Consider the following 10,718-nt stretch of genomic DNA (forward strand, 5'->3'; position numbering starts at 1 on the left):
AAAGGAGCTTCCAAAATAAGAACTAACGACGATGACGCCCGATCTCTTACGATACAGAACAACCGTTAAGTGCTCAATGTCAGTGGGAAACGTCAAGAGATGCTGTCACACCAAGCCAGAATGAGAGGAGGGAAAGAGTAATGGAGAGAGAGCCAAATGACATGAAAGAGACACAACCCTGAAACGAGAGTGAAAGTGGTTCTCACCGCCTTCACTTTCGCTCTCTTTTCTAGAACCTTTGGTATAGGGGAAAAACCTGTAATCAAGGTACACACTCTCTCTTGTTGCTGCTAATGTTTACAAAGCTATAGTTCTGTAGAAATAATCAGAAGGAGGTACGTCTTGCTGGGGGTTAGTTTTAGTTAGTACAAATTATTTTTTTTATCTATTAGATAAATCATATATTCTATTGTAGTTTAACAATTTTAAGGAGTTCTTTCACATTTTAACATCTAATTTTTTAAATTTTAGCTTAGTAGTAGTAGTTTTTATTATCAGGTATGCACTTAAATATTTTTTAAATGCATTTAATTTTCCTTAAAAGAAACGTTTCGAGCTAAAATACTCATTTTATTTAAAGTAGTTGTAAACTCAGTCTTCTGGATTAATATATTTTGTAACTAAGTGTAATAATGTTTATCAAGCTTAGTTATGACTCATAACTTATGAGTTATATCTTCTCGAGTTCGATTTTTATTTAAAGACATTTACCTAATGTTTTTAATGAATTATACTTCTTTAGATGACTTATATTATGTAAACTAAATTTTATTTTTTTTTTTACATATTTATATACATTTTCTATTTACACATTTAGACAGTAAGAGGTTTATCCCCTCTCTCCTCGCCATCTCAGTCTGTTTTTATGGTTTCCAAAAACCAGCATTTTAATAATTTCATTAGGTTTTTGGATTCATCTAGAGTAAACTCGCATGTTGCAGTTAAAACAGCATTCAAAGAAGAGCAAAGGAAATATATAACCAGTAAAAACTGCTTATAATTTTAGTTAATTTTGTAAAATATTCAATAATATTGACAAAAGTTATTTAGTAATTCGAACAAATCACCATTCAAATGCCATAAATTCAGTTAGAATTCTAATCTTAAAAAATATTGATTTCTGAGTAAAATGCCTAGATTTATGTTTATTATATATAGCATGTTCTTTTATTCTGTTCTGTCTTTATTATCCCAATGAACTTCTGAATTGTATTGATTATTGTTTTATCAATTTATGGCAACACTATGGTTTCTAATAAAAATAATTGTACCAACTTATCAAGCGTTGACATGTGAACATTTTGAACTTTCACTACGTCGTCAAGAGGTGCTGCTGCTGGTGACCGCCAAATCCGTTCAATTACTACCTTATTACACGTCCAAGGTGTCTGATAACACCGTAAACAACTTTGTGCCAGGTCTTTAATCAAAGGCAGCTAGGCCATCATCATGACATGTTGCTTGGAGGTGAGTCAGCTCGCAGAAACCATAACGATTATGTTGAAATCGATGACGAAGATTTGAAGGTGGCGCCGACACGGCACTGGACCAACTATAAAAGCCAACTCCTGACGTCCATTGATTAAAAAATAAACATATATAGAGGTATATATAAATGCCTGAAATGCCCTGGAAAGGTGCGCCGCCCTTGCCGCTTACGCAAAACTCCTGGCTGCATTCTCTCCATCTCCATCGCTCCATCCCCCATTAAAAAGGCCGAAAAAGAGCACGTCGAGAACCTGGGGAAGCCGACGACGAGTCAACCTGAGCCGATCCGAAGCTGCGATCCTCGATTTGCATGCGCGTATAAAAAGCTAAGCGGCTTCGGGCGAGCTTTCATTGTGCGCTCGTCACTCGTGCTTATCAGTCGGCTTTATTCGTTGCGAGCCCAAAAGCCAGTTATTCGCATTCGTTTTCGTTCTTCGCCCAAGTTTATTATATTTCTTCGCTGGGATATTTCAATTTGCCCGCCAAAAACACGTATACGTAGTGTGGCACCTTCTGTGACTCTTTTGATCCTAGAACGGATTTAAAATGGATTCAAAGGTGAGAATTTACAGAGTTTAAATGTACAAATATACTAAATTGGATAACATTTAAGGGTTTATGGTTAGTTAAATTGAGTTTTTTAATAGAAAAATCCTTATAGATTCCTTACAATATAAAAATATAAGGTCTCAAGTTATTACCATTCAGCATTGAAATAAAGTATATTAAATTGGAGAGCATTTACAGTTTTAAGTTTATTAAAACGAAGATAAAGTAAAACTAAAATAAAGTTAAATTGGGTTTTAAATAGAAAACTCCTTTATAGATATGTAGAATAATTCCTTAGAATATAATAAAAAATATGTTTACAAGTGTTTTATAAATCAGCCTTGAAATAAGAATCTACTAGGGATACAAGCAAACCTCTAAGTCATCTTTAACTTTTCCCAATTCCTATAGTAAACTGAAAACTTTAATTATTACAACTCTAATCTAAAAAAAAAAAAAATAAAACTTTAGTTGCTTGCATTAATCAATGAGCCCGAAAAAAGTGGGTGTGTGCTGTAATTGACGGGCGGCTGTCAGCTAAAAATATCAAAATAAACAACAAGTGCGCTTTTGTTCTCTCCACTGGCTCAAGCTCAAGTCCGACCGCAAGCATAATGCCGACGATCGGATTTATATGGGAGCGAGTGTGCTAAACAGTCGCCAAGTGCGAAATGTTAAATGCAAAATGCGGAAATGCCTACCTGGCGTGGCGGCGGCATCGGCGCATTACATAATTTCCACTCTCTGTAATGTCGGGGAAGTTTCGGTCATTAAAAGCGGCAATTAAATTTTGACCATTTGGCCGCGTCGACTTGCAAATGCGCTCCAGTTTTCGATGTTTTCGAACATCTTGTTTCGATTTTGACCCAGTTTATGGGCCGCATCCCGGCGAACCCGACAACGTCATCCCGGCGTCCTGCCAATGTCGTCAGCCAAAGCGGTTAATCCAGATTCGGCAGAGCAGAGTGCAGCCGGTTAGAGGAACATTGTAACACTTATGCCATAAATTCTGAGAGCGTCAGCGGGGACTTAAATTTAAAAATCGAAAGGTTTATTTTGGAACTTGGAATTAACTCAACACTCTCCTCCCCCTTGCAGTTCAATCTGTGCCGCTGGACGCTGCTGATTGCCCTCGGAGTGTGCTGCCTGGTGGACAGCTCGTCGGGCAGTGCGTCGAGCAGCTACTGCTCTCTGGAGCGCATGAAGAAGTTCGCCATGGAGGCCTGCGAGCACCTGTTCCAGCAGGACGAGAGTGCGCGGAGGGACAGGCGGTCCATTGAGTACTCGCACCATCATCTAAATCGGCTGGGATGTAAGTATCTTGAAGAACCCAAACAGAAACTAAAGAGAGATTAAGGCCAGAGGGTGTCAGTCAACTCCAGACAGATAATTGCATTCGGAACTGCAGTGGCCGAAAACACGTTTTAAAATGTGTAGACTTCGGAATTAAAATCAATATTCATTTGCATACACAAAGCAGTTCCGATGCAACAGTTAACCGACTTCAAGGCGCAGGTTCAAGATCAATTTGCTCACTCGCTCACGTTTCCCCCTTTCTGGTTTTCCTTTCTAGACGGCAAAGCGTACGACAAGCATCACTACCTCATCCGGAGCAGCTTCCCGATGGGCGGCTATCTGAAGGTCAATCGGGAGCACTTTCATCGCCTCAGCGAGCTGGATGTGGTGCCGCGCTACAAGCCCAAGAAGCTGCACCACGAGAAGAAGCAGCGCTTCAAGCGAGATCACTCCTCCAGCAGCTACAACAACATACCCTACTGCTGCTTTAACGTGTGCGAGGAAGAGTTCTTCTGCTAGCTATTCGTTCAACCAACTCATCCGTCCATAGGTTAGCTTAGTTGTACATTCTGGCACAAGTCGCGCTCACTCTTATAGAGTACCTTAGTTGTGGCTCCCACTGTACGAGGGACTCAACCCAACACATACACTATTTATAGGCCAAGGCATTTAGTTGAATAAAAATTACTCTTTATAAGAACTTAAATTCTACAAAAATATAATATCCTGGGATTTTTCACAGCACATTCTGCTTGGATGACACTTTGGGCTCTTGGACTAAATATAATTACATGAGATTTTTGCCATTTTATCTATTACGAAAACATTAAACAAGACGCGAACTAGGAAAGTGGCTTACAAAATAAAGCATACGTCCCACATATCAGAAAAGTTTACGGAAATTAAGTATCAAAAAATATAAAGGATGAAATCACAAGTCTATATGCGACTTATATAATAAGCGCCCTTGCACACGGCGCACTTGTACTTCCGACAATTTTCATTATTAACCGACTCCAAGGACCTAAAGTATTTGGAGACCATTGATAGGATCTCCTGTCGCCGGCTCTGCAGAAAGTCCTCGCTAAAGCTATCAAAAGTAGTAACGGAGTGCATTAATATCCTAAAGAGCACCGTCTCGGTCGATATAAACGTATTCATGGTTCGATCAATGGAGTCCACATTATTTTCCAGAAAAGTCCGTGTCATTTCCATTAGCAACTGCACAGCCTTGTCGCTAAAATACCTGGCCAAGGCCTCCAGGACATCCGTCAAGTTGGACACATTGCCAATGTGTTGCACGAACTTCCGGCCAAAGTGCTGCGCCAGCGCCTCCAGATCTAGTTGACCACCGCTGCCCAGGCTTATGATCTGTGGCAGCAGAGTTGTGACCGCCGCCACGCCTTGACTCAGGTTCGAGTTGAGATTGTGCAGGCTGAGCAGAGTCTCCTTGAAGGGTATGTCGTTGAGGGTACGTACAATATCGAATTTTCCAGCCTGGCTGCTGTGCAGCTTGGTGGACTCCTGCGAGATGCGATCGAAGACCTTGCTGCAGGACGAAAATAGATGTTAAGTAAGTTTATAAAGAAACAACAAGGGATTTAACTACCGAGATTGATTGCGTAAAGCTCGTCTTAGATTGGAGCCATTGGTGGCCTTGGAAGCTATACGCAAATTATTTATGGAATGCGTGAAGATCACCAGGTGCGAGGCCATCTGCAACATGTCCAGGCTGTTAATGGCCTGATCGTCACCTATTTTCTAATTAAAAAAAGAGGAAAACCAATCAAGTCTTACTAAATATCAACATTTTAGTTTACAAAAACCTTACCAAATACATATCGTAGACGCCGTTGATCACTCCCGTACCGGAAATGACCACTGAGCCCACATTGATGCCCTTGACGGCCAACTGAGCTGCAGGATTGATGCTATAACCTGCTCCTGCCACCGAGGCCAAGGCTTTTGTGGCTCCCGTGGCACCCAATCCGACCACGCCGCCCGCCACGCCCAGCCAGGAGCTGCGAGCCTCACTGTCCGTGATGCAGGTGCTCTGTCCATGACGCCGCCGATCGATGAGATGTGATGCTGAGCGTAGAGTGCTGTACGCGGCCGTGGCCACGCAGACAGCGGTGGCGGCAATGGCTAGAGGAGCTGCAACGGGCACGGCCAGAGCAGCCGCCACCGGAACCGAAGCCACCAATCCACCCACAGAGGCCACCTTGTCGCCGGCACTGAGCAAGCGATGTCGACCATACGAAGCTGGCGTGGGGTGCACCATTAGCTGGACACCCGGCTCGTCATCGTCATTGGTGAAGGTGTAGATGCCCTGACTGGGAGCAATCATAGTCCCCCTGGGCAGGGTATTGCGGAACACAAACTGCTGCCAGTTGGAGTACACACGTCCGTGTTCGTCCACGAAGATCATGCAGCAGGCGGCGCTGTTCTCGCCGTTCATGCAGCGGCGCGTCCGGAAAACGGGATGGCAGCTGTAGTTGGTGGACTGCAGGGCTAGCTCCGGGTCCGTCTCTGGCGTGACCAGCACGTAGATGATGGCGGACAGGAGGGTGCCGTTGGTGAAGCGCCGTTGCTGCCAGACATTGCGAAAGACCTGCTGCCGCTGACGATTCAAAGCCTTGGCGTTCCGCGCTTCGTCCTCCGGGATCAGGTTCTCGATCTTCTGCATCAGCACTGGCGCCTGGTCGGGCGTGAGTCTGGGGACAGACCATAGGAGTAAGGTTACAGGAAACAATTGCATAACCTACGAATCCCAAATAATCTCGGAACGGATTCCACTGCTGTAGCCAAAGTCCCGTTGCACTTCGTACGCCGTCCGCATCGCCTGCCGTTCAGGTTCGTCCGGTTCATCCATTTCCCTAGCCTCCCAGCCGGGGTAACACGGTTAAGTACACGGAAATAACAGTCAAGACACATAAAACAGACGAAAATTTAGGTATAGTCTGGATGTGGAGTGTTAAAATCAAACTTTTGTTTCCATGACAACGAAGCCGGCGCCAATATGGAGTTGCAGCAGTAATGACGATAGTAACTTATCGATAAGTGCTAAGCTAAGGCCACACTGCACACTGTGGCGCCAAAGTTCTAAAATTAAGCTTGAAATTAAAAAAGAAAGCTGGAAACCTTAAGTATCCTTGCTTTTTACAATTGAATAGACTTGACTCGACCACAGAATATATAATTATTCTTTTTATTTATTATTCAATAATAAAGTAATTTACTATACATACTGTCCTGAAAAAATAATCGGTTTAACCATAAAGCTGAATTATAAAATTCGTGTGAAATATATGAATAAGCCTTAAGCCTAAGCTTCTGTATATTCACACAGATTATTGAATATATTTTAGTTAATATTTAAACAGATTTGCTTGCTAATAATATACCAGGTATAAATACGATATACATTTTAACATTTATTGAACATTTTTTTCCTGAGAAATGTAATAAAATTATCTTTAAATTTCCAATTGAGATAGATAAGACTCATGACTCAAAGATTTCCGTTATAAAACTACTTGCTGCTTCCTTTCTCATCAAGTGTTATTGATAAGGGAAAATCTTTTTAACAATTGTTTGTCTAACATATAAAATACATATAAAAGCGAACACTCTAGGAGGATCCAAAACAGTATCGTCAAAATGCTTAAACCGTGTGGAACACTCTTGGTCCTCTTGGGCCTGATTTATATATCAGCAGCTAGTGAAGAACCAGTTGGTAAGACAACTTATTCTTTCTTATTTGAACCTTTTCTTGATTTGTTTTTTTTTTGTTTTCTAGTCGCTTCCAAATCTGTGAATATAGCACCAACTAACCTTATATTTATTGGCGATACCATGTATTACATTGAGGATAAAATTTCAAAGAACTGGTTTGCAGCCCGTAGATCTTGCGAGGGCATGGGTTACAACCTTTTATCGCTCGACACTACTGCAAAATTCAATGCTATCAAAAGTTATCTGGACAATCGAAATGATAAATTTGATTATTGGACTTCAGGAAATGATTTTATGACTCTAGGTCGTCATGTATGGTTCCCAAGTGGAAAGCCAGTTGCATCAAATTTTTGGCATCGCGGAGAGCCTAACAATCTTGCTGATGTGGAACATTGCGACGAACTTAGATATGATGGAACTAGACTAATGAATGATAAAGATTGCACAGTTACAAGGTACTTTATCTGTGAACGTGCTTTAAACTAAACAGAATATAATATATTTTCCAATAAAGTATCAGGTGTGGTAAAATTAATATGCCTTATTAAATGCATACAAAAACGTAATATTGCAAGGCATTTTTATAACCATTACAAGTACTGTTATATATTTATTTAAAATGGAATAAAAAAGCTTTAAAGTAAATTACGCATACGCCGTGTTAACTTTCCCCAATATTTGCTCTTTCTTATTTATTTCTGCACCTAAAATCTGGTTAATAAATGTATTCAATAATATTAATATTAATATTGGTAAATATTTATTGTTTAAAGTTTATGATCGTTTTTCTGGATACCCATTCGAATTTAAAGTTTACATATTATTTAACTGGAGATTCTTCAAAGCATTTCAAATTAGGACTTACTGGAGCAAGGTCTATACTGTATCATCGCTGGTCTCCACGATGCGACACATAATGGGGATATCTTCCTCCTTGGAGATGTGGGCATTGGTCTTTTCGTCCAGCAGGTTCTGGATATAATCGTGTCGGAACTTATTCCACTTCCTTGTCTTCAGGAAGTTGGTAAACAGATCCTGTCGTGACGGTACATTGCATTCATAGTAGAAACGTCGCCGGTTCCATATGTTGCCCGGGTTCTGCTCCTCCTCCAGTAACCAGTAGCGTGGCAGGAGCAGGCACTGTACTACAGTCCGCGCCATTATCACACGATGTTCCATTTTCTCACCCAGACCAAAGATGCTGCCGTATGTGAGGGAGCCCACATCTATGAAGTGGGTCTCGATAGGATCCTTGTAAACCTATTTAATCAGGAATCAATTAATAGATAATTGATTTTGTTTTCAGTATAATAAAAGACAAAGCTAAAAATATTGATGATCGTTACTGACAATCTGTTGGCATAGGCGAAACAATTGTTTCTAGATCTTTCGAGTCTCGAAGTCTATACTCTATAAATAATAACAATAAGGATCATGACCAAGAACTTACCGAGATGGGTGATGAGTCAGCGCTGCTATTTTCCTCGGTCACGGAGCTGGCACTGAAAATTTCTAAAGAAGCACTCGACTTCCCCTTCGACGTCTCATCACTATCGGCACGGCGACCCAACTGCAATTGCACAACATTTGCATCAAGGACTCGATCGTACGAGGAGAAACTGGAGTCGATATCGGAGACATCCTCATCATCATCGAAATCAAGGTCCATGTCCTGTTCCTCGGAAGCCAGATCGTCGTCCAGGATAACTGGACTGTAGGGAGTGCCTCTTCGCAGGCTCTGAATCAGCAACGATCTCCTGGCCTGCGCAGCTGGAGTTAACGTTTTCTTCTCCCGTATCTTTCGCTTGCGTACTTCCTGGCCGATTCCGCAGAACTTTTCAATATCCTGCAGATTCATATGGCGCATCTGTTTGGGGCGGAAAGGAAAGGTTTTCGTAACGAAAAAAAAACCAGGATAAAGCAGACAAATACCGTCTGTTTCTTTTTCTTGCCGCCACTCGGATCGTCGGAGGAGGATGACGAGGCCAAGAGGTCTGCAATGTCCGAAATATTTGAACGACTGCGTAGGCCCATTGACCTAAACATGGTTAACTCCTGTTCCGCATCGATGGCAGCCAGCTCAAAAGTGGTCTCCCCGTCCTTGTTATCGACCTAAGAGAATTTCAAAATATTTAAATATTAAAAATATATATTTTTAAATTTAATCTTATCTACTTTCATGTTCAGGCACTGCAGAATGACGCATTCGCCACTCAGAACGAAGCGAGCGTAGCCCAAGGAGCCCGTTTCGCCCAAGTAAATTGTGTCCAAGGGTTCGTACTGGGCCAGAACGCCATACTTGCAGGCGAGTATAATCTATAAATTATAAATCTACATTGTAATTATGGACTCTCTATTAGAGCCACAGACCTGCTCTGTGGTAAAGAAATTAAAGTAGTCGAAGGCCTTTAACGCCATTTTCTTCTCGTTCCATTGCTTCAACATAAAAGGCTTTAAAATGCGTTCGTAATCCGAGTCGTAGATAGCCAGCAATTCGCAGCCAGCTAAAAAAATAAGCAGAAGAAAGTTAAATGAATAATTCTTAAGCCTAATTATTGTAAAAGAATATTTTTTTAAGTTTTAAATTAAACAATAAGACTAGAAAGTGCCGGAAGTCCTTATCATATTCACCAGAAACCATTTTCAAATTCTAGATAACTCAACCTTACTTCCAGTTAACCTGCAAGGATTCCTTGTGTGCCTTGTTCTTTTTTTTTAATTCTAATCATAACCTGGTCTTAATGACTATTAATAAGTGGAATTTCTTACCCATGGCTGTATAGGTATTCATTCTAGGGCAAGACTCAGTCATCTCGACATCGCCAAAACAGTCGCCAGCACCGAATATTGCCTCTGGCACTTCAGTCCATTCTTTTGTAGTCTGGAAAACAAATAAATATAAAAATACCTTTATTTCTTTGGGCCTAAAATCGTAGTTAATATGGAAACTTGCCTTATTGTAGACGTTCTTCTTCATTTCGACCTCTCCGTTTAGTATAAAATAAACGGAAATGGGCGTGTCTCCCTCCGCTATAATCACTCGCGATTCGTTGACGTACATAAACTCAAGAATCGGCGCCATGCGAGCACGAATTTTCTAAAAATTTAACCAGTTTACAGGTAACTTTTAGATAGAAAAACAAACCAAAAGCGATTACCGGCGGAATTCTAGAGAAGCATTCCAGTCCTGCTACAAGCAGGCAAAGTTTCTTCCGGTCCTCGATAGTCCTGTATTTGGGATTTGATCGCATTAAGGCCTTCTCCTGCAAAGTTAATGTTTAAGTAATGTCATCGGATTCTATGGGTAAATAGATTCCAACTTACCGCCATGGTCAGCATGCCCGGCTTGCGTTTTTGCCGCATCAGGGCCACGTTCTTCTTCACGTTCATTGAGATGCCCTGCTCCTCGGAATCGGAAAGCCAAGCCTGGTTCATGATGACTGCGCGGACGAGTTTCTGGAAGCGCAGTATCCGCAGGACCTTCTTTTGCTTGATAACTTCCGCGTCGAGGGCTCGTTTAACCGCCATTTGTTAGTGTTTTTTTTATATTTTATATTGTGTTCGGTATTGTTTTAATAGTAGTGTAGGAATATGTGTAGGTTTAAAGGGTTGGGTGACATTAAACCTAAGTCTAAGTAGATTTGATAATG

The 10,718-nt window shown here is 41.3% G+C and overlaps 3 protein-coding genes across 3 annotated transcripts; 1 reads left to right on the forward strand and 2 right to left on the reverse strand.

Annotated features, from left to right (window-relative positions):
- Positions 1-1,830: 1,830 nt before the first annotated feature.
- On the forward strand, positions 1,831-4,039 carry Ilp8 (Insulin-like peptide 8). Its single transcript, XM_017173030.3, has 3 exons — positions 1,831-2,046; positions 3,136-3,349; positions 3,611-4,039. Exons 1-3 carry the CDS (start codon positions 2,035-2,037, stop codon positions 3,850-3,852), a joined length of 468 nt encoding a protein of 155 aa, XP_017028519.1. The 5' UTR covers positions 1,831-2,034; the 3' UTR covers positions 3,853-4,039.
- Positions 4,002-6,361, reverse strand: LOC108078895 (uncharacterized). Its single transcript, XM_017173028.2, has 4 exons — positions 6,099-6,361; positions 5,165-6,047; positions 4,943-5,094; positions 4,002-4,882 (listed from the first exon to the last, which is right to left on the reverse strand). Exons 1-4 carry the CDS (start codon positions 6,203-6,205, stop codon positions 4,273-4,275), a joined length of 1,752 nt encoding a protein of 583 aa, XP_017028517.1. The 5' UTR covers positions 6,206-6,361; the 3' UTR covers positions 4,002-4,272.
- Positions 6,362-7,805: 1,444 nt separating this feature from the next.
- Positions 7,806-10,698, reverse strand: LOC108078894 (uncharacterized). The gene is made up of 9 exons (XM_017173027.3): positions 10,393-10,698; positions 10,227-10,331; positions 10,022-10,165; positions 9,838-9,949; positions 9,439-9,572; positions 9,244-9,384; positions 9,001-9,180; positions 8,519-8,935; positions 7,806-8,328 (listed from the first exon to the last, which is right to left on the reverse strand). Exons 1-9 carry the CDS (start codon positions 10,594-10,596, stop codon positions 7,945-7,947), a joined length of 1,821 nt encoding a protein of 606 aa, XP_017028516.1. The 5' UTR covers positions 10,597-10,698; the 3' UTR covers positions 7,806-7,944.
- Between the last annotated feature and the right edge of the window lie 20 nt (positions 10,699-10,718).

The sequence above is a fragment of the Drosophila kikkawai genome, chromosome 3L (genome assembly GCF_030179895.1).
Source record: "Drosophila kikkawai strain 14028-0561.14 chromosome 3L, DkikHiC1v2, whole genome shotgun sequence".
NCBI lineage: Eukaryota > Metazoa > Arthropoda > Insecta > Diptera > Drosophilidae > Drosophila > Drosophila kikkawai.